This window comes from Anopheles coluzzii, chromosome 3 (genome assembly GCF_943734685.1).
Source record: "Anopheles coluzzii chromosome 3, AcolN3, whole genome shotgun sequence".
In the NCBI taxonomy this organism is placed as follows: domain Eukaryota; kingdom Metazoa; phylum Arthropoda; class Insecta; order Diptera; family Culicidae; genus Anopheles; species Anopheles coluzzii.
The window spans coordinates 52,988,087-53,011,875 of record NC_064671.1 but is presented as its reverse complement, the minus strand read 5'-3'; the positions used below and the strand labels follow the sequence as shown (position 1 = coordinate 53,011,875).

Here is a 23,789-nt window from a genome sequence, read left to right as displayed (position 1 = left end):
TTGGGTTAACCTAGAATGTAAAATAGATTATAAGGATTTTTTGGATTGTTAATAAACACTTGCTATTTAGATCTCAAACTGAAAAGATCACGTGTGTCAGTGACGGAAATTCTTTTTTCCTCGTCTTTTAAAAGACGGTACTGCCAACGCGTTGGTAAAGGACTTGATCATTCGTCTGATCAAGCCAAAAAAGGTTTAGTAAACGCCTTGATGTTTTACAGATACAGATCCTGATTCTAGCGTGTTCCTGAAATCCATCCAAAAATTTTATTCGTGTTTCCAAATAACCTCTTTAGGAGCAGCCGAAATACACGTTTAAATATCACACCTAAGGTTTTATAAATTTATTTCATGGGTAGTGACAATAACAATCGTCTAAATACTCGTTGCAGTTTCACTAACCTCTGTTCGATCAGTGCCAGACGAATTGTCTATGAATTGGACGTCCTTTTCATTGAGCATAATATTTTATTTTATTTCTTTGAATCAAATCTGCACGTATTGACAAGTGATAATTAGGTTATTTTCTTTCATGCTGATAAAACCATCCGGAGAACATGTGCGTAGATTCAATCAACCTGTCATGAATGACGTTGCTGAAATCGTTGACGGTGACGGTGACCGCCGTCTACGCGATAGATCGTTATCCAAAGAAGGAAAAATAATCTGAAGTTTATTTCAGATACACTTTACTCTTATGATGCTCTCCAATGTTCGCTCATCTTATGAAAAGGGCAAGATGGATGCTGTGTTCATATTAAACAACGGGATCCAATTACAGGTAATGTCTTAATAAAACAGCTACAATTTTTTTTGCTGCAAACTTATGTTCATTTTTAATACGTTTTGCTATAGGAAACTAAACAAACAAAAAAGTTAGCTCTATGGATATTTATTCCTTTGATTCGTTTGGTGGTTTGATAGTGGCAACGAGGATAACTTAATTCTTCGATGTAGTGTACTATTCCAACAATTTATTGTTGACATGTATGCAAAGGTAGAGAACGAACGACTACAATATTTACGTCACAATCGAAAGCAATTACGAGCAGAAGTATATATCCATCGGCGAGACGCTATCATGAGCGATGTAAACTGTGCCGATATTGGTAATAACGTTATTTTACCATCATCGTACATAGGTAGTTCACGTCATATGCAAGAATATATGCATGATGCAATGACATTCGTACGAAAATACGGATGTTTATTCATCACTTTCACATGTAATCTAAAGTTGAAAGAAATTACATGTTTGCTATTGCCCGGATTGCAACACACCGCCATGATATAACAGCACGAGCGTTCAAGCAAAAATTGAAATTTTTAATGAGCCTGATAACTAACTCTGTAATGGGATGGGATCCGAAGCCCCTTTGAGGGATAATACAGGCTCTCCCATCCAACTCCTATTCCGACACGTCCTCGTCGTGCAGAGTGGTAACATGTGTCACCACATATCCAAGCTTGGGTACACGGGCTTGACCCAACCCCTTGGGCGGATGGTGGCATATGGCGAACCAGGAGGGGGGTGGGTATCCCGAGAAACCGGTTGCCTGAACGTCGGGGGGGCAACCCGACGCTAAACAAAACGGTCACGTGGGCGCGGGGCCAGTCACCCAGTCCCATGAAGCAACCGACTACAGAAAGCCAAAGAAATTTTCGAAACGGATTCAACGATACCGACCCTACGCAATGCCCCCGGACTACTCTAAAAATGGGCTCATGGAACGTACGCACTCTAAGCGAAGCCGGAGCCTTGAAAAAACTTGATGACGCCCTAGCCATACTGAGCATGGACCTCGTGGCTCTACAAGAGATTCGGTGGCTAGGGAACGGTGTGCAAAACAGGCGTGGTAAGCATTGCTACGACATATACTACAGCTGCCACGACCGCCACCGCATGCTCGGTACGGGTTTCGCCGTAGGTCCCCGGTTGAAACCCGCAATCATGGATTTCAAGGCTATAAACGATAGGCTATGCCCCCTGCGCATGCGAGGCAAATTCTTCAATATAAGCCTCATAAACGTTCACGCCCCTACCGAAGATAAAGAGGAAGATGAGAAGGACCTTTTTTACGGCCGACTCGCTAGAATCGTAGATGCGTGTCCCAGGCATGACCTCATAATCATCCTGGGGGACTTCAACGCAAAAGTCGGTAGGGAGCCAATGTACCGCCAATACACTGGCTGTCACAGTCTGCATGAGCACAGTAACGATAATGGTAGTAGATTGGTCCAGTTTGCCGCAGCGAACAATCTGGTTGTAGGAAGTACCAAATTTGCGCGCAAAAAAAATCCACTAGATTACATGGGCGCACCCGCGTGGAGAATCCTTCAACCAGATCGACCACGTGTTAATAAGCCGCCGACGACAGTCGAGTCTGTTAAATTTCAGAACATATCGAGGAGCCAATATCGATTCCGATCACTACTTGGATGGCTTAGTGATACGTTGTAGAATCTCCCGCCCCCGCGCCAATGGGGGCGGAGAAAACACGCAGCCTCGGCTCAACACGGACTCTCTAAGGGACATTACTGTCCAACAGGAATTCAAAACCGCTTTAGAAGAGTCTCTGCTACCAGAAGACAGTTATGAAACTACGAGCGAGAGGTGGAACGCTCTAAAAAAAAAAATAATAAACTGTGCAAGAAATATACTCCCACCACGTCGTGGCAACACCAAATCTGGCTGGTTTGACGATGAATGCAGACAAATGACCGAACGTAAGAATACTGCATACCGAGCAATGCAGCAACGGCATAGAACGCGGGCATGCGCAAAGGAATATTCACGGCTCAGACGCGAAGAGAAAAGAGTTTACCGCTCCAAGAAGCATGCTTTGGAAGAGCAAAACATGCGGGAACTCGAGCAAACCAGAGAGGCGTACGGACCGACACGAAAGTTTTACCAAGCGATAGCAGGTCACCGAAACAACGTTGTACCTAAGGTAACCTGCTGTCGCAACAAGGATGGAGATCTGGTCAGTAATCAGCCAGAGGTCCTCTCGCGGTGGGCGCAGTACTTTGATGAATTACCCAATGACCAGTTTAGCGAACAGCTAGAAGCGCCACTAGCAGATGGTGACATGCTACTGCCACCCAGCATAGAAGAAACACGGAAGGCTATCCGTCGGCTGAAAAATAACAAGGCACCCGGATCCGACGGAATTGTTGCCGAACTGGTCAAGAATGGAGGTGCACGACTAGAAAACCAGATTCATCAAATAGTTACTGAGGTGTGGGATAGCGAATCGATGCCTTGTGATTGGATTCTCAGCATCATCTACCCCATATACAAGAAGAAAGATAGGTTGGACTGCAACAACTACAGGGGTATTACGGTGTTGAATACCGCCTATAAAATATTCTCCCTGATCCTTCAGGATCGTCTTGTCCCGCACGTCGAAGAGATAGTAGGAAACTATCAAAGAGGATTCCGAAACGGAAAATCAACCACTGATCAGATCTTCACCATGCGGCAGATCTTGGAGAAGATGGCTGAATACAGACACGACACATACCATCTCTTCATTGACTTCAAAGCCGCATATGATAGCATAGCCAGGGTAAAACTGTATGACGCTATGAGCTCTTTTGGAATCCCGGCCAAACTGATAAGGCTAGTTAGAATGACTATGACCAACGTCACATGCCAGGTGAGGGTGGATGGAAAACTCTCAGGACCTTTTGCTACCACCAAAGGTCTGCGCCAGGGGGACGGGCTTGCCTGTCTCCTATTCAACCTGGCGCTAGAGAGGGCCATCCGTGACTCGAGGGTAGAGACTACGGGAACCATCTTCTATAAGTCAACCCAGATCCTGGCATACGCTGATGATATAGACATCATTGGTCTGCGGCTCTCCTATGTAGCAGAAGCCTACCAAGGGATCGAGCAGGCGGCAGAGAGCCTCGGATTGCAGATAAACGAGGCAAAGACCCAACTGATGGTGGCAACATCAGCGGGCCTACCAATAAATAATCAGAATCTATGTAGGCGTGACGTGCAGGTAGGTGAACGCACTTTTGAAGTCGTCCCACAATTCACCTACAGATTCTACAGCCTGAAAAAGCAGTTCACCTCAAAGAACCTGTCGCGACGGACGAAGCTGGGACTATATAGTACCTATATAGTACCAGTACTCACATACGCCTCTGAGACATGGACACTGTCCAAATCTGACGAAACCCTCTTAGCCGCGTTCGAGATGAAGATGCTCAGAAGGATACTTGGTCCCGTATGTGTGGAAGGACAATGGAGGAGCCGCTATAATGACGAGCTATACGAGATGTACGGCGACTTCACTGTCGTACAGCGAATAAAGCTCGCCAGGCTCCGGTGGGCTGGCCATGTTATACGCATGGAAACGGACGACCCAGTCCGTAAAGTCTTTTTAGGCCATCCACAAGGACAGAAGAGGCGTGGTAGGCTCAAATTGAGGTGGCAAGATGGCGTGGAGGCGTCCGCCATTAAGGCCGGGATAACGGACTGGCAGACGAAGGCGCGAGACCGTGAGCAGTTTTGGACACTCCTGAGGCAGGCCAAGACCGCAAAGCGGTTCTAGTGCCGGATAAGTAAGTAAGTAAGTAATGAGCCTGATAACAAAAATGGATGTATTCGGACCTACATGTTGCTGGATTTATTTAGTTGCTTATATTTCAATTTGGTTAGTCGACAAAATACGTGGATTTGAGGATATTGATAGCTTGATATCGGTGGAAATTACAGTTCCGTCAAGAGATCAGCTTCTCTTTGTTATTTCATTTTTTTTCTCTTTGTTATGATTCATAACCTACGTAAGCGTGACGAAGCTGGGACTATATAGCACCTATATAGTACCGGTACTCACATACGCCTTTGAGACATAGACACTGTCCAAATGTGACGAAATCCTCTTAGCTGCGTTCGAGGGAAAGATGCTCAGAAGGATACTTGGCCCCGTATGTGTGGAAGGACAATGGAGGAGTCGCTATAATGACGAGCTATACGAGATGTACGGCGACCTCACTGTCGTACAGCGTATCAAGCTCGCCAGGCTTAGGTGGACTGACCATGTTCCCTACCCGCAAATTTCCGTTAAATGCCTTCTAATCGCCTTGTAATCGCCGGCGAATTGAAGGCGATCAGCAGTGCATTTAGCAGTAATTAAATGCCTTTGAAATATGTCAATGAAACATTTCGCTTTTAATTTGAAATTTGAAATTGCAACTGTCAAAAGAAAACCTTACAAGCGTCTTCAGCACTGCACTGTTGTAGCGTTCCCAGATATGTGCGTGAGATTCGATAGCACGATTTAGGTGTTATGTTCTCTTGCGTTAAGGTCTGAACTATTTCAATTTATTAAATATGGTCTGCATTATTCGGTTGTTAAAGACCAACCCGTTGAAAGGTATTAATATATCAAACTTATTTCGATAACTCTAGTAAAAGGAGAAATGAGATACATATTTCTCCCATCCTGATTTTGAAGGGTAAACATAGTCATTATTATGTTTTTAAAAAGGTGTTTTTAAAATTTCGCTTCACATAAATTTGGTTTGTTCTAATTATAGCAAGAAAATATTAATTTAAAAAGAAATAAACACAGAAAAAAGATAATAAAAATTAGGATTCGAACACACGCTTTCTCGGTTCGGAACCAAAAGCGTTGTCACTGCTCTATTTGGCAGTTACATTAGTGAGAGTGCAAAACCAGTATATAAACAAGCTAAGATGGCGGCAAGTTATCTGTTCTCGTTGAATCAAAAAGTTGAAAGATTTCGAAGAGATCCCGTTTCAGCCGTGAAAGTTTCGGTTGAAATCTTTATTCGCCTTCTAAGGCGACTAAGGCCTTAAATGCCTTCTGAATGCCTTCAAAGCCTTTTAATGCTGGTAGGGTTGTATGCATGGAAACGAACGACCTAGCCCGTAAAGAATTTTTAGGCTGTCCAGAAGGACAGAGAATTGAGGTGGCAAGATGGCGCGGAGGCGTCTGCCATTATGGCCGGGATAATGAACTGACAGAAAAAGTCGCGAGACCGTGGGTGGTTTCGGACAGTCCAGAGGCAGGCCAAGACCGCAAAGCGGTTATAAGTAAGTAAGTAAGTAATATAAAATTTTAAAAATCTGCAAATTTTTATAAATAACTATGTTCACTTAAAATTCGCACTTACGGTACATTTCTTTTGCTAGTGTTAGTTGGCAGGGTTGAAGATACACGATAGTAGTTTTGCTGCTCCTCATCTGCAGAGTCCGGCATTTTCCTCTGCAATGTCATCGTTTCTTGCATGGGAACACACGTTTTGCTACCATCTTCTAAATCCAGATAATAGCGCATATTATTAGCGGAAGATTTGCAATTTTCACATTCACTCAAATAGTCCTCGTCAACACTGTTATCGTTGGGAAGCACGTGTTCCCGGGGGTTGGCACAGTTTGTGATTGTTGTCATCAGTACTGGCAATGGTAGAAAGATGGGTGGTTTCATACTATTACTGTTGGTCCCTCCATCCCCATTAATGGCTCCATCAGCGTTTGTAGATATTACTGTAGTTTCAATCGAACTTTGGCTAGTAATTTGCAAAACGCTGTTGTTGCTACTCTCTGCTACTGCTGTTGAAAAATTAACGGAGCCACAGTTGTTTACAGAACTATTGTTAGAGTTTATATTGGAATAGGACGTTGTCGTTTGTGATATAACGGGTATGTTTATAACAGAGGGTATATGATTGACCGCCTCCGTAACGAGACTTGTCTTGCGCCCATTATTATTCGAGGTGTTCTTCGGCAACGTATTACAATCGAAAGCTGCTTTTTCATGTAACAATCCTTTCCCGATACCGACAATTCGGTTTGATTTCGATCCTCTACCGAAACTATGCGAGAGTATATTGTCGTTGCGTTGTTTCCGTTCGTAGTTACGGATAGCAGTAAACGAATGTCTAGGTAATGTATTTGAAAATCCACTTAACAAACTATTACCATTACTGCAATTCTTCAGCTCTGTTTCTACGTCATGGGTCACATGAATAAGAGACTTTTGAAGTTCTCGTAACTTATATTCCCTGCTGACTTTACCAGTATTTATATTTTCTGAAGTTGCAATTGTTTTTAGCTGTAAAATGGAGCTGCTGTTGCCTAGATTTGCGTTAGCTAGTTTTTTGTTATTAAAAGCATTGTTGGAATGATGCTGTTGATGTTGTTGTTTCTTAGCTTTCGGAGGAAGAATAGGATGGCTGTGCAAATTGGTGCTAGTGTCATTATTCATTTTTGTATTTAACGGTATTTGTTTCAATCCAGAGTGTGGGTAATCATCGCTATCGAAACCAGTAGAAGTTGTCGAACGTGTCGATTTTATCTCATTTGATGGCAGTTGCGCGGGACCATTATATTCCGAAGAAACAATATGTGAAGACTTATCTGATTGAGATAAGTATGAATGATGATTATTGTTTTGCTGCTTGGATTTGGCCATGTTTTCACCCGAAGGTATAGCTGTTTTACGATACTGTTTTTCGTGATATCGCTGGGTTGTTAGACTTGTTTCATGTTCTTTCTTAAGCGGAGTTTTGTCACCAACAAAACTTTCCTTCATCACACCTCCCGCATTGTTATTATTTCGTTTAATACACGTGTTATTGTTTGAGACAATAAGAGGATCACTGGTCATGGATACTTGTTTGTTACATGCATCGCCTCTAAAATGTATACTACGATAAGTACCATCGGCTGAACCTAATGATGATCCCAAAGACATTCCAGGTGCAATTGATTGGTAACCCGGTAAAGCTTTATGTTGTACTGGACATTGGCAGACTTTTCGATTTACTGGAACATTGTTTGTAGTGCCTGTTGCCAGTAGTACATTGTGTCCATTTGTTATGCTTCCTACTTGTGTAGACATTCGCTGGGAGAGTTGTTTATCTTTTGTATCTTCTGGCATACGATGCACCTGTTGCACTGAAGTGTATGAATCTGAGGATGCAGAAGATTTTTTTTCAGCTGTTGAAATATTAGCTGAAGCTGTAACGTTGCTATTAGCCTTGATGGGATTTATAATCGGATCAACTACCGAAAAATGACGTGGAATTGTGCGATGATATTTTTTACCAATTAGTCGATTTTTTATCACATCAGATTCTATGGAGCCTCTGAACTTTGTGTCGTTTATCATATCGTCATTGAACATGGCTGGTACTGGGACGGAATGCATAAATGATTGTGAAACTGGCGATTCTGTAGCAGAGGTTAAATGTGGATTTTCGTCACCACAATTATCAGCTACGACTGTGGACTGACAATTACGTTGATAAGTAGTGTCGAAAAGTTTATCAACACCATCTGGTAAACGGTTTGACTTATGAAACATGGACATGGAAGAACAATTCTCGTTTTTTATCGCCGTTACATTTACTCCTGTTCTACTATCCTCTCCACAATTAGTATTAACGATAGGCATAGCAGTTTTCCGATGTGAGAAATTACAGTGATGGGATTTAATATTCAACGCGCAACTAGCATTCATACATAAATCTGATTCCCCACTGCTAAAGGAAATTGTTTTGTTTCCAGTACAATGATGATTACTAACTACTTTTACGTTTCCATCAATCATGCCATCATCATTGCCTTCTGTTTCACTTTGTTGTAAACGATTTGAAGAATGAAAATTGTAAATTGTCATAGACAGGTCCTCGTTTGTATCATCGTCATGCCTATCTCCTCCACTTGACAATCTAATTTGTCCATTCCCGTTAACACGATTGTTAGACAAGCCCGATAAGTATGGTGGATCTTCATTGGTAATTGTGGCTACACTCTGAGCACCAATGCTACTATCGGTGCTGCCAATCTCAGCTACGCTAGCACCAGCGCCTGTACCGTTGATGTTTATACTGATTAAATTCGTCGTATTTGCAGTAATGTTAGCTACAGCATCTGCATCTTGCATAACTCCAATCGGAAAATTTCGCCCTGTTGATGTTGCCACACTGAAACGGTAAGAGAAGGAATATATTTTTGTTACATGACCTTAGTTTAGGTGCTAATCATAGAATATATAATAATGGAATTGGATGTAATCGTTAGGTTTAGGTTAGGTTAAGTAACTTTTTCGATGGTCGAAAAATATAGAATAAAAAATATAAACGAAAACAAAATATGAATCTGGAGCATCCTCTAAGTCTGGTACAGTGGCCGGCAAAATACAGGGTTTTCCAATTGAGTTTAGACTAGCCGCATACTTTTTTTGAATAGTCGCAATAGATTCTTGACAAGCATCCTCTGTTTTTGATTACGAGCAATGGATTATTGACTAGGAGCAATTGATTTCAGCAGGTCCCTGCATGACAGCCTAAAAGCGTCGCGTTTATAACACCCGGTGTGACAGATCGACTTGAATAATAACCTGTGGATGATATTTAATTTCATCCGCTCATTAGTTTCAAGCGTCTGTTTTACTGCTATATATCATCCACAAAATAAGATATATTTTATCTGATAGGTTTTTGGTGCTATTGTTTTGATTTTATGAATGCACAATACAACTTAACGGCTGAATTGAAATATGCAGTAGTGAACCCACAGGCATAACCTAACCAAAGGTAGATTAAGCAAGTTTTTCAGTGTGACCATATGTAGTTCTATCGATTTTCGATCGAATATCGGTTTACAATTGAGCACACTAAAACTCAGTTTTTCTAACCAAAAATCAAATATTTTTCTAAGAATTGACCGTTCAACCATAAAATTGGCTTTTAATAAAATTTATGAGTGAATAAAAAGTTGTTTTTACTGAAAATTACCGAATTTGCTTTAGATTTCCTATCGATAACCTCAAAAACAATCTGGTCACTCCGCGCCAGCAACCGGTCTGCTGAAATCAATTGCTCCTTGTCAATAATCCATTGCTTGTAATCAAAAATAGAGGATGCTTGTCAAGAATCTATTGCGACTATTCAAAAAAAGTATGCTGCTAGTCTAAACTCAATTGGAAAACCCTGTAAAGTGGCCCCTACTTACAATTTTACATTTTTTACATTCTTTGCGTGAAAAATGAAGTTATTGTACTGCTTTATTTTTTGAAACATTGTTCGTGATATGCTTAAGAATGCGCAGTACCATAGCATGACAAAAATGAGAAGTTTGCTTCAAGAAAACATATTTTTTCCAAAATTGATCAAAATCACTATGCCAAAATAAAGTGCCCACTTTATTCATTCTACAGAAAATATTTTTCTGAACAAATATAACAGCAAACTTATAATTTACACGCGTTCCACTCGCATTCTTTACATGTTCGAAGATCGTTGGCGTATTGTTTTCTAATTTTTAAAGGTTTATCTAGTTCTGCATCTAGTTTTTGCATCTGGTTCTTCTCAAGCGTTATCAAGAGCTTTAAATTTAAATGTATTTGTTTGTGACACCAGTTTTATCCACCTTCGCACATAGAATCTGCCACAAATTCTCGATTTGTTTATACGATACGAGCTGAGAAGTGATTTTTGTATTGATTGTGTGTGTTGAGATGTTAGCCTGTAGGAACATGTTTTTAGTTTTCAAAACCCATTTTTTAAGATAAATATCCCAAAGAAGTGATGAAGAATGTTAAAAAAAGGTATCAGCCATAGTTGTACTTTCGATTCACACGAGGTTTCCCGCTACTCCTAAAGATAAACACCCCCTAGCTATCACATTGCCATTTTCTTAATTTACTGTCCGTTAGATGTGGCGTCCTTCAAGCTCCTCGCCCGATCTACAGCAAGACTAATAAAGCCAATAAATATGATCAAGAACATGCACATACATCGTTAGATTGTTGAAAAACTGGTATTTCGACAGATGAGTCCAAATTAGAACTGATGTTCAAAAATATCTAGACGCGATCCAATAAACCAATATGTATGAAGGGTGCTATGTGATGACCAGGGAGGGGATTTCTATACGAGAAGTAGGGAGCATGGTTTGAATCGACGGCATAATGAAAACTAATACCTATACAAGCATCTTGTGTGAATTTATCTGTTTTCTGTGAAAAATACGGAGTTAGTAAATAAATTGATGTTACAACAGGAAGACAACTCAAGTTATACACGAATTTTTTTTTTATTTTTTCAATCAAATAGAATAATTTTTTTTAATGGCTTAATTTTAATTTAATCGAGATTTAGTGTGCAAATTTTAATGCAAATGTAGTAAAAATGACGTGATTAAGTAATACAAAATATGTTTAAGCTCTGAAATACTCTTAGGAAGAACCAATGCCAATTTGGTGCAGAAAAAACATAATAATTTTTGGCAAAGATCCTCGAACATGTAAAGAATGGGAGAGGAACGCATATAAATTATAAGTTTGATGTTATATTTGTTCAGAAAAATATATTCTGTAGAATGAATAAAGTGGGCACTTTATTTTGGCACAGTGATTTTGATCAATTTTGAAAAAAATATGTTTTTTTGAACCAAACTTCTCATTTTTGTCATGCTATGGTACTGCGCATTCTTAAGCATATCACGAACAATGTTTCAAAAAATAAAGCAATAAAATAACTTCATTTTTCACGGAAAAAATGTAAAAAGTTTTAAATTGGAAGTAGTGGCCACTTTATTCTGCCGCCCACTGTAAGTCAAACTGGCGGTTCACGTCGATTGATGCTGCCCGGAAGAATATCGACAATCGATTACTACAAGGTTTCTGGGTGGATTAAGTTTTTCACATAAGAATCATTTTGTCGCAACTTGTTCTATACCAGCGGTCTGATTTTTTTTTCTAGAAACTCATTTGACCCCGAGGGCCAAAATGGTATTGAAAATAGCAGTACGGGCCGCAGCCTAGTTTTTACATGATAATATATGATACAAAAATCAGATCGTTAGCAGATCTTTTCATTTCATTTTGAAATGATAGTAACGTTACAAAAATAAAATCTTTGACGTAAAAGAAGTATAAAAAATAGCGACAGCAAACTATTTTCAATTGGTCACAGGCCTCTGATATTTCCAACATTTGCATAGTTTTATCGCAAAAATAATGTGCAAAATTGGCCATGACTAACGCGTTAGTTTCAATATAGATCAGCAAATTTTGTAAAATAACGTTGATATTAACGTCATTTTGATTATCAACATTTTTGAGCTGGAATGAAAGTAGGGAATTCTTACATTTGATGCTCTCGTTAGTCCATAAATTACAACAGGTTATTCAGTCCAGTTCAGAATTCCATTTTCACATTTGCAAAAAAGCTTACATTTTTAATTCCTGTTGGCTGAGTGATTTTCTTACTTTGTTAAAGTCTTTTTCTTATAGAAATTGCTTAATTGATCGCCAAGTGTCAACAAAAACAAATGTTCCTAAATTACAGACATATGAGTGAGATATTCACGATTTTAAATGAGGTTGAAACTAAATCGTCAGTAGTTTATGTTAAGAATTTTTCATCAAATACTTGTTTCTAACAAATTTAATCATCGGAAAGGGTACAACATAATTTACATTGATTTTTTGCCATTTTAATAAAATTTTGCCGAATTGAAAGCTCAGTTTCACTGAAATAACCATGTTTGATTTTCATTGTATGACTACAACAGTTTTTTGCAATTATTATCTTTTTTATGCATACATGCATAGAGAGAGGATAGAAAAATACCGACATGGTTTTATGACGATGTATGGTCTGACAAGTTATATAGAAACCTCCGAAGGTGAAAATCTCTTCATATTTCTGGAATTCGAGATTAACTGACGTGTACTATTGAAGCAGAAATGCTTCTACAAATAAATTTAGGCTCAAGCGACCGGGGACCAAACCAAACATTCGCATGTTTGTGTGTAGTTGATGGCAGTGCAGTGCGTGTTGTCCGTTTTTCATTATTTTTTTCTATGATATTGACCAAGTTAAGCCACAATCTATTTCTTATGTGTGATTTAAGTAGATATGGAAAGCTAGTAAAGTGTCAATTGTTTTTTGTGTTGGAGAATAGTTAAGAGTGATAATACCGGCGCAAACTTGGCTTATGCATGATTGTGCAGGTTTGGTGTAGTTGTATGAGTACCAGGATGGAGTGCTCTAAGTGCTCAAAGCCTGTATGACTTACTGACAATTCTGTTAAGTGTGATGGTGTATGCGGCGGTGGATTCCACAGCCCATGCACACCACTAACCAAGATTTTGGTCCGTTTGATTGAAGATACTCACTTTGTGTGTTTTTTAAGTGTGAGGTATGTTGCACACTCATACAGGATAAAATTTCATATCTGCTAAACGAAAAGGTCGAATCTCTGAAGAAGTGTTTTAATAATACAATTGAGACTGGAATTACAAAACTCCGCGATGACTTTGGCAAAGCGGTTAAAAATGTTAAACAAAAAATGTGTACTTTGATCGAAAGTAGTGTTAGTTCTCGATCAAAGGAATGAATAAACCAATAGCTGTGATATTGAACGAAAGTTTTTATGTGGAAAGTACACCAACACGCAATGAACAGGAGATTAAGGGCAGTTTAGACACCGGCACACAAAACAAATGGGTTTCAGTGCGCAACAAAAGAAAGCGTGTAGATCGAGAATTTGGAAAGCCGATTTTTTTTTCAGAGCGTAGCGGAATTTGGGGCAAGTGTGCCACCTTAAGCATTTCAAGTTATAACTCACTAAAACGTGTTTTTCAAAAGCCGATTTAAATCTCATAACCATTTTACATCTATTTCCTCACTTATAACTGAGTTTCGCTTGAAAAAAGTGCAAACAAAACAGTTTTTGAAGCGTTTTAAAAAGGGTCCAAAAAGACGTTGTTTTTTGGGCTATGGGGCAAGAGTGCCACTCGTATGGGGCAAGACGGCCACCTGGTTAAAATAACCGTGTTTCTTAGATAATTGGAAATCATTACGTTTGTACCACTAGTGTATGTATTCCTACATGTCTTAAGTCACCAATGAACCCCTTTTCATCACAAACTGTATCGCAATATGGGTTGTTGCTGGTCTGTTTTTCCGGAGTAGAATCCGCTCGTAAAAGCGCACCATACCGCAGCACGCTACAACAATGTTTACATTTTTGACAGCTCGCGCCTATGAAAGATGGTGGCACACTTGCCCCAAACAGAGATGGCTCTTTTGCCCCAAAAGTTGTAACTGTTTTGAAATTGAATTTTTCAGTGACAAAAAGAAAGTTTTTTTCAACTAACCCCACAAAAAATTTCACGTTTTCTAGGCTATGCGGTGGTGTAAATATTTTCTGGGTTGATTGTTCGCATGATTTTTAAGAGCTTATTTGGTTGGATTAAAAAATTATAATATTCTGCTCAATTTTGAAACTCAACATAAATCAGTTCAAAACAATGGGAAATATCGATTGATCTATATGAAATTTGGCTCAGTATACCCAGTCATTGGAAAGCAACCAACTGTATACAAAATTGATCATTAAACTAAAGTTTTCAAGGAAAAATGCTTGGTGGCACATTTGCCCCGTATGGCACACTTGCCCCAAATTCCGCTACAGCGGCAAGATACTCCTATAAAAAAGGCTAGCGTGATTGTTTCCAACCAAAATCAAAGATGTGAGAAAACAAGGGATTATTTGAAATTAAATTTAAATTCAAAAGACCATAAGATCATGAGAGTGATATGAAAAGATATGGAAAAGATAGACAATTAATAGTCCAACGTGAGTCTAATAAACAACTAGAAAAAAAAAACAATATTACGTCACAATAAGGGCAGAAATATGCAACAACTCAACCGGCAAAAAGGTTTAGAGTAATCGGAATAAGCGAAAAATATTCAAATGATGATTTATTTAGCCTTATAAAATCGTAAAATGACAATATTCAGGCTAAGCATATGGCTGTTATAGGCTGGTGTTGCGACGAAACCGTTCGACACTCTTGGCGTTTGAGCACCCCTGAACAGACGTCATTCGTCTCACCGGGCGAACGCCAAGAGAAGTGCAGCGAAACAGAGTAGAATGTTGGAAGAGAAGCGATCCAACCCGCGAGGAGTAAGGACCAGCGACAAAGCCTACAGACAAGTGATTACAAAGTGATTCAGATTAGCAAAGGGACGAGAATAGTGAGCAGTGGCGGATTAAGGGTATCGGGGGCGCTAGGCAGTAAGACAAGTACCCAACGGGACAAAAGTAGAAAGCTTGGAGCAAAATAATCGTTTGTCTCACTCTATCCTCTATACCGCGCTTGCTTGCACTCATGCGCGAGCGCTCGAGTATATTCTCTCAGAACTGAGTATTGGCAGTTCAACCCGTGCAGTGAGAATGTATGTGTTAATGTGTAGCGAAATTTGTCTCTGTATCTCATTCCCCACCCCCAAAAAACCACATTCACTCTCCGCGCACTCTTACAATTTTGGCGCGCACGCTACGTACAACACAATACAAAAGGTCGTTTTAACCGCGCAGTAATCAAAGTCGCGATGGTTCAATCGGAACGCCGACACTCCAAATCAGAGATTTGGTGTGAAAGAAAAAGTTTTTCTGACCAAATCGACAACACACACGCGACGACACACATCGTCACATCGACCGCCGTCGATGGAAGTGTAATGATCTAAAAATAGATCTGTGGGGCGAGTGAGGGGGGGGGGGGCAGAACAGAGAAGGTAAGCGTGAGTGAGTCGTCGCGTGTGTGTGTGTGTGGTGACATTCGAGAACTCTTTTTTTTTGCTCTTTCCTGGAACTCACATGTTCTACATTTTTCTGATTTTAAGCAACCAAAGTAGAACGGGAAGTAGAAGGCTACTCCATATTCTATTTTCCTTACTACTTTCGAGCGTTTTGACTCGCTTGGGTAGAGGCCCCCTGTAAATGTAAAATGGTGTTAGGGGGGTGGCGGCAGCGGCACCAAACTGGGCCCTACGATCATCAGTCACAGGCTCAAAAATTTTTGCTCACGGGAGGGGGGGGGGAGCAATTGATTAGCCAGCCTCAGGGCCCCAACGTCCATCCTTCCGGGGGCCCTTGTCGCTACTACTCTGTCCATACGGCATAATGTAGAATGTTGATCTACGGGCCCCCTTAATCGGCGGGACCCCAGGCGACCGCCTAGTCCGCCTACCGTTAGATCCGCCACTGATAGTGAGTGAAGGTGAAAACGTGATTATGATGTATATTTGTATATTTATTGAATGATCGACGGACCTCAAAAGCCCTCTCGATATATGTAAGGGTACAATAGGAATAAAACATAAATAGTCACACGCTTTACAATAACACACTAATAACAACAATAACAATTACAAGCACGCTAAAGATTCTGGCGAGAGGCGCGAAGTAAATTAATGCGACTCAACACATTTGCCATCGTCATGCCGGGCTCATACGCATCAGATTCCGCATTCAGAGCAAGACATATACGCAAAAACGGGTCTCGGGAGGCGATGGCGGTGTTATGGGATCTGCATGTTAAGGTTAGCGTAGTGTAACGCATGCTTTAGTTTATAGCAAACCCGAAGCTAGGGAGTGCCCGCGAGAGGCACTCAGTTAGGCTTTATAAGTAGTGGCAATGTGGTAACGAAGCTCTCTCTTTTGCTCGACACCGAAGCGATCGGTTCGACGCACACACCCATCCTGTTATCTTAAGTGGTGATAATAAAAAGTACTTGTAACCCCTGTAAACCCACAAAACATGGCGATCCTGCCAGGAGCTGTTCGCTTGGATGGTTAATAAAGTACCGTGTGCCGGTAGCCGTTTACGTATAACACAATAATCAGTGCAACGTGGTGAAGTGAAAGTGTAAGTGCCGCAAAGTATTGGACAGTGTTAACAAAAGAGGATCGACGCAACAGCCAACAAAAACGAGGACGAAGAGAGACGAATAACCCTCAGAGCGACGCTCATCCCGATCGAAGTCCATGCGCACGCATACAACCACGCGCACACGCCACCTAGCTGCAGAACGCGCTACACGAGCGTACCGTCCATCGCACACATCGTGAGCCGACTCGTACACCGTTTCATCGCACACATCGTGAGCCGACTCGTACACCGTTTCATCGCACACATCGTGAGCCGACGCGTACACCGTTCCATCGCACGCATCGTGAGCCGACGCGTACACCGTTCCATCGCACGCATCGTGAGACGACGTGTGACCGTTCTATCGCACGTATCGTGAGACGACAGGCCGAAAAAACTGACCGAGAGGAAAGCTGCAGTTAAAAAAAAAACGCCGCAAAAAGACACCGTAAGCCGCCACGTGAAGACAATCCAAGCCGCCATCGTAGTATCTATCTGAAAACATCTATATCCCGCCATCGCGCTGAGCAAAACCACGCGGTCTGAAGACACCTATACCCCGCCATCGCGCTGCTCAAAACCATGCGGTCTGAAGACATCATACTAAGCTGCACACACTTAACCCTTCGAGAGCAAGGTACGTAACCACAAAATTGCCACATATTTTTTTTAAAGAGAGCTAGCTAGATAATTTAAATTATTTTTTTTGTTCAATTGCGTCAAATTATTATTATTATTATTATTATTTATTCCGAAAGTTATCCAGCTGGCATAAGCTTACATAACATACTTATTTCTATAGTTAATGCTAAAGAACAGTGCTAACAAAAACGCATCAAAAAACATAACAAGTTTAACTGTCAATCAACCAAATAAAAATAAAGAAAACAACATAAACTGTGGAAGCGTCATATTAAGCTATGTAAAAAGGTCCGTAAATTGTTTAAGTTTGAGTTCAAGTCGACATTGTTTCCTAGCGAGTTATAAGCACTTAACATTTTTAATAAAGGATCGTTTGATCCAAAATTAGTCGATCTGAATTCTATGTTAAATAATGTCCTGGTTCTTAACATTCTACTGGGGGCCTGAAAGTTCAATTTACTCAGAATTGACGGGGCGTCTAAAGATCCGGTAACAAGTTTGTGTATAAATAAGCACTGTGCCGTCTTTCTTCTATGTTGCAGAGGTTCTAGTCCAAATAGCAGGCACCTTGTACGGTAAGAGGGACAAACAGAATTACGAGACCATGGGAGACGGTAAAACAATGAACGAGTGAGCTTACGTTGAACCGATTCTAGCCTATCTATTAAATATTGCTGTGTCGGAGTCCAAATAATACTAGCGAATTCTAAGGTAGGACGGACAATTGCACAATACAGAGCTTTTATACTGAATGGATCTTTGAAGTCTTTCGCAACACGCAAAATGAATCCTAACAAACGGAAGGCTTTTGAAAGTATTGCTTCATAGTGGTTCTGTAACGTAAGTCTGCTATCTAAATGGACGCCTAAATCGCGAATCACATTTTTACGCGGCACTGATCTATCATCAATTTTATAATCGTAAACAATGGGGGTTCTTTTTCTAGTGTAGGATATAACAGAGCATTTAGATATGTTGAGACGCATACAATTTGATTTACACCATGAGTTAAATCGAGTTAAGCAGTTTTGAAGGGTAAAACAATCGGTTTGATCTGATATCGGTAGAAACATTTTCATATCATCTGCATAAAACAATTTTTCGCAATCTGGTATAACATAAATAACATCGTTTATGAAAATGTTAAAAAGAATAGGTCCGAGAATACTGCCTTGTGGAACCCCGGACGTGTTGGTGAATGGTGCAGATATAGAGGAGGAAATATTCACTGTTATATGCCTATCACTTAAATAACAGGAGAGCCAATGAACTAGCGCCCCATTTACTCCGTAGCTTGATAGTTTTGAAATTAGCATTGAATGATTTACGGAGTCAAAGGCAGCACTGAAGTCGGTGTAGATTACGTCTACCTGTTTACCATTGTCCATTGCAGGATAGCAGGTGCTCAATAAAGAGAGAAGGTTTGTTTCAATTGAGCGGTTGGGTAGAAAGCCGTGCTGATCATTGGAGATTATATTTTTAAAACCACTTGATAGGTGTTTCGAAATGGTGATCTCAAAAATTTTGCTGACTGCACATAACATATAAATACCACGGTAATTACATATGTCATTTCTATTTCCATTTTTGTAAACCGGGAACATGAATGAAGATTTCCATGCTTGAGGGAAGCGTTTCTGCTGCAAAGACTTGTTGAACAATGTGGTCAAGACAGGAGTTAAAGCATCTCTGCAGCGTTTGAAAATAGCACTGGGTATAGCGTCAGGCCCAGTAGCGAATGAAAGCTTCAACTCGTTGATAGCCGAGGCAATGTCAGCTTCAGACAGAACAGGAAGAGGAATGTCGGCAGCATCAGGTATATGGTTGGACGTAACAGCATTAGTGACTGGTGGCGAGTTACTCACGTATGTTGATGAAAAGTAATCAGCAAATGCTTGACTGATTTCAACATTACCGGTGTACGATCTTCCGTTCAGAAGCATCATTGATGGAAGTCTGTTACTATCTCGTTTTTGTCGAGCAAAACTAAAAAACGTTCTTGGATCCCTTTTAAATCGGTTTTCTATTTTTCTTACGTAGTTGGCGTAGGCTCGGCGATTAAGTGTCTGGTACAGACGGGCAGCTTTAATAAATATTCTTCTATTGACCTCGTTCTTATGTTGACGGAACATTTTATGGAGTCTTTTTTTCTGTTTTCTCAAGTCTTTTAACCGTGAGTTAGACCAGGGTGGCTTGGTTGGGGTCCGATAGCGAGGGACAAACTGATCGTAAAAGCTTGTGATTTTATTTGTAAACGACAAAATGTTTTGATTGAGATCCGGGTCTCTGGTGATATGGCTCCAGTCAACGTTGGTAAGGGCCGATGAGAGACCTATAAAATTCGTCTTTCGGAAGTTCCGACTCTGAATATTTGAAGTATGTTGTGGTGTTGTAGTGTGATTTGATTCAGAAAATAGGCGGAGAGCAATCACCGGGTGGTAGGAGTCTGGTTGAATCCAAGGGTCAAGAACGAGCTCCAACTTTAATAAGTGGTAAGGAATCCCATCATCAGCCAAAATAAGGTCCAGTATAGAACTATGGGGATTCATGTAGCAGTTTAGTTGAGACAGTCCTGCATAGTTAAATTCATCGAGGAGAACTGAACAGGAAGGATTAATCCGGGATTCCGATGTATTTAAAACTGCAACACTTTCATTGGATGTGCTCCATACGAGCTGAGACTGATTGAAATCCCCCATAAGGATCATTGTATCATCGGTATATTTATCCCGCACACACCGAAGAGTGGAGCATAAAGCATTAATTGTGTGGGTGTCGTTGCAACGATCCGGTGCAAGGTAGATAGCACCAACTATAAGAGAATTCGTAGGGGTTCTCAATTGAATCCACAGACTCTCAGTTATGTTTGAAAGAGGAGTGCAAGGGCTAGAGGTAATTTTTTTTTTAACTGCAATAAGAACTCCCCCTCCTCTTGTCTTTGTACTATTAGTAGTGGAACGATCGGTACGGTAAACTGTGAAGCGGTTGTCGTCAAAAAGCATCGTCGAGGAAATAGCATCGTCGAGCCATGTTTCAGTTAAAACTATAACGTCATATTCTGATTCATAACTTGCTGCATATAAATCAGCTGTTTTAGTGCGTAGCCCACGCACATTTTGATAATATATCGAAAGTTCACTCAGGGGAGGCTGCGAGTGTGTGATCGTTGGGAGAGTGTCGGAGAGCGAAACAGTATGATGTTCGGTGTTCGGGTTGTTCTCTTCGGGTGTGAGAGTGTTCGGGACGATCTGTGATCTCATAGTCATTCTGGTGAGTTGTATAGGGTATGTGGCGTAAAAAAATCGTTGATTTTTTTATTACGGAACTCAAATTCGGCATATACGAAACCGCGGGGCCAAGTTGCAGGTGAAAGTGCTTTATTCTTAAGTGCATTTGGGAGACTGACCTTGAAGGAGATGAATCGAAGCGTTGCAGGATCACGATCACGAGGAAGTATTTTTTTTACCATACAATTTTTATTTTCAAGGCGATTGGTAATAAAAGTTGTCATATCTTCTTCAGTAACGTGCGGTGCGATGTGAGTGACAAACAACCATACTCGTGACTCAACATTTGGAACGAAGCCTTCAAACGATGAACTTGCATCAGTTGCTGCACCGGTAAGCAATGCGTTTCGATGATGAAAGGAATGATTAGCCGAAGCTGCACTGTCAACACCGATTCTTCGTTGTGTTTGTTCGCGTGGTGAAGTAGATGAAAGAGTGTGAGTGATATTGCGTGTATGAGAGCATCCAGGCAGCATTTCCGAAGAGCTCGTGGTGTTGTGAATAGTTTTGACGGGATGGACAGGCGTAGTGTTCAGTGTAGTAGTGGAAGCCAATCTTTCGTTGAACTGTGAAGTGTTAGTGGCATGGTTCCTAGTGAGTGTGTGAGGATATTCGGAATGGTTTGTGCGTATGCGTAGATCAATCTCTGCAATCATTTCTCTCTTCAACTCATTTAGTAGGTGAGATATTTCGTTCTTCATCTCACTAATCATTTTGATGAGGCGGGGTGCCTTCTCACCAAGAACCAAGCCATTATCGGAGTTGTTGTTGGAGCACATATTGCAAATCCAAACAATATTATTGCTATGAGAAACACTTTTTATGCTCGATTTTGGCATTTTCAGACACTTTGGATGGAAAGCCTGTTTGCACGAAGAGATGTTCAAGTTACCGCCACATATGATAACTGCTTCCTCGGTGTCCAGTGAGCAAATCCGGCAGTGAGTCATGGTGAATTGACGAGCAGTAGCACGACGCAGAGCACGACGAAAACAGGAAACTAAACCCGAAATAGACCGATTTTAATGCCACTAATCAAGTGTTACAGCACACCACTGCAGCCAACTCTCTACTTTCAGAATCCTCAAACTAGTGAATACTACAAGCGCGATCACAACAACGCAAATATTATCTGATTTGTACGGAGCAAACTCAAGCACGACCGTTCACCGCAAACGTCAAACGCAGAATATGTAATATATAAATTGCGTTTATATTTATTATATTTATTTTAAACTGCGTAAACTCAAACCGCTAACAATTCGAGTAAAAAGTGTTAAACCAGTGCTAAGTGAAAAAAAAGCTAAAACTATGATCCCTATATTTTCTCATAATTAGTTATCGCGTTGTTGATTTTAAATAGTTATTCAATACATTCAAATCCGTCCTATATCTCAACCTGAAAGTGCGTTTATTACTAAATCCATTCTACGTAAATTATGCTGTCAAAGTGTTTGATTGTGTTGAAAGTTCGACGAATGCTATAAAGTCCTACAAGCTTGTGAGGTGATCGTTCGTCATTGGTTTCAATCCGGTTTCTTGCTTTTGATCATTTTCCTTTTTAACAATATTGGCATATTCCTGAATTTAAAACAATTTGAATAAACCTTAACCATTTAACAAAAGGATCTCGTCCTAAACCTTCATGAAAAGAACAACTCGCGCTACTCGTACACCTCGGCGCATCATTACGGCAGTTGGTAATATTGTAAGGCACAAAATGGCTCCCAAACTTGATATTCAATTGGCTCTGAAGTTGATTAAACCGTTTGATGGTACACCCACATTACTAAATGCATACATTGAAAGTATCGAATTGTTGCAAGATTACGCACAAGAAGTAGATGAAAAGGAAATCCTCAAGTTTGTGAGAACTTCTTTAGTTGGTATTGCCCATGGAGTTATCGATACAGCAGAGACGCTAAAACAAGCTTTCGTTCTTCTACGAACACGTTTTAGTGTGCAACTAACACCATTAGCCGTGGAAAAAGAAATCCTGTCTCTAAGACAAGGTGCTAAATAGATTTCTGAATTTGGACTAGAATTGGAGAAAATGGCTGCTAAACTTGCTGCTGTTCACGCGTCTACTGGAACGTTTGAAACCGAATTTGCCGCGCATAATATAGTAAACCCTATAGTGATTCGTGCATTCATACAAGGTTTAAACAAAGCCAATACAAAATTCTTCCTTCAAGCTCGCAACCCCTCTACTCTAAATAAAGCCATATCTGATGCTTTGGAGTGCGAACCAGTTAAATCAGCTGGAGAGGATAGAGAAATGACACTTTGGTGTTCATATCCGCAGAACATGCGTCGATATACCAGACGCCCTCATCACTCGTATTATCCTAGATCATTTTATAATCAACCTTACTGTGGATCCAATTCACAACGTTTTGGTAACAATTCCTCAAGTGAAAATCAATCAAGATTTACCAATAATAACAACAGAGGAACGTATAGAGGAAGACCTTATTCCAACAATCACTTTAGTCAGTTACCATCTAACAATAATTCCAATAGACGAAATAATACAACAACTCGAGTGCAATTGGCATCTAGTAATCCATTAGAATCAGTTAACGGTAACATCCCAGAATCTCATATTGAACATGAGGAAATAATTAATTTATTTCGCTAAGTTACATTTCAATAGCAGTGTTAAAGCAAAATTTTATTTATTTGGTGAATATCATGATCTTGTCCTTGATACAGGAGCCACCTGTTGTGTATTAAATCTTAATTACTTGCCTAAAAATGCAATTATCGATAAAACAATTGTGTTAAAAATGTATGGAATTAACGGTCCAGCCAAATCACTAGGATGTATTAACACCATCATTTCTACGGATTCAAATAGTTTTCATATAGTGTTTCATGTTGTGGATACATTGCCTTCTCATATCGTAGGATTAATAGGAGCTGATTTTCTTAAAAAACATAAGGCTATTCTAAACTTTGGAAATATGGATTTAATTTGTACTACCAATAATAATGCAGTAAACCTAATAATTCCGCCTAGAACAGAGATTGTTACATTTTTTGAAACAGCAGAAACCAATACTTGTGTTGTATTAAATCAAGTGCTTCAACCAAATGTGTATGTAGCAAATTCTATAGCCCATCCTAAAAATGGTAA

The 23,789-nt window shown here is 40.2% G+C and overlaps 1 protein-coding gene across 1 annotated transcript in view; it reads right to left on the bottom strand.

Moving 5' to 3' along the window:
- LOC120955995 (putative uncharacterized protein DDB_G0282133) overlaps window positions 1-23,789 on the bottom strand; it is a 55,173-nt gene that overhangs the window by 4,533 nt on the left and 26,851 nt on the right. The window contains exon 2 of the mRNA XM_040377306.2: window positions 6,154-8,970. Within this exon, the coding sequence (XP_040233240.2) occupies window positions 6,154-8,970 (2,817 nt within the window). The remainder of the gene's footprint in view (window positions 1-6,153; window positions 8,971-23,789) is intronic.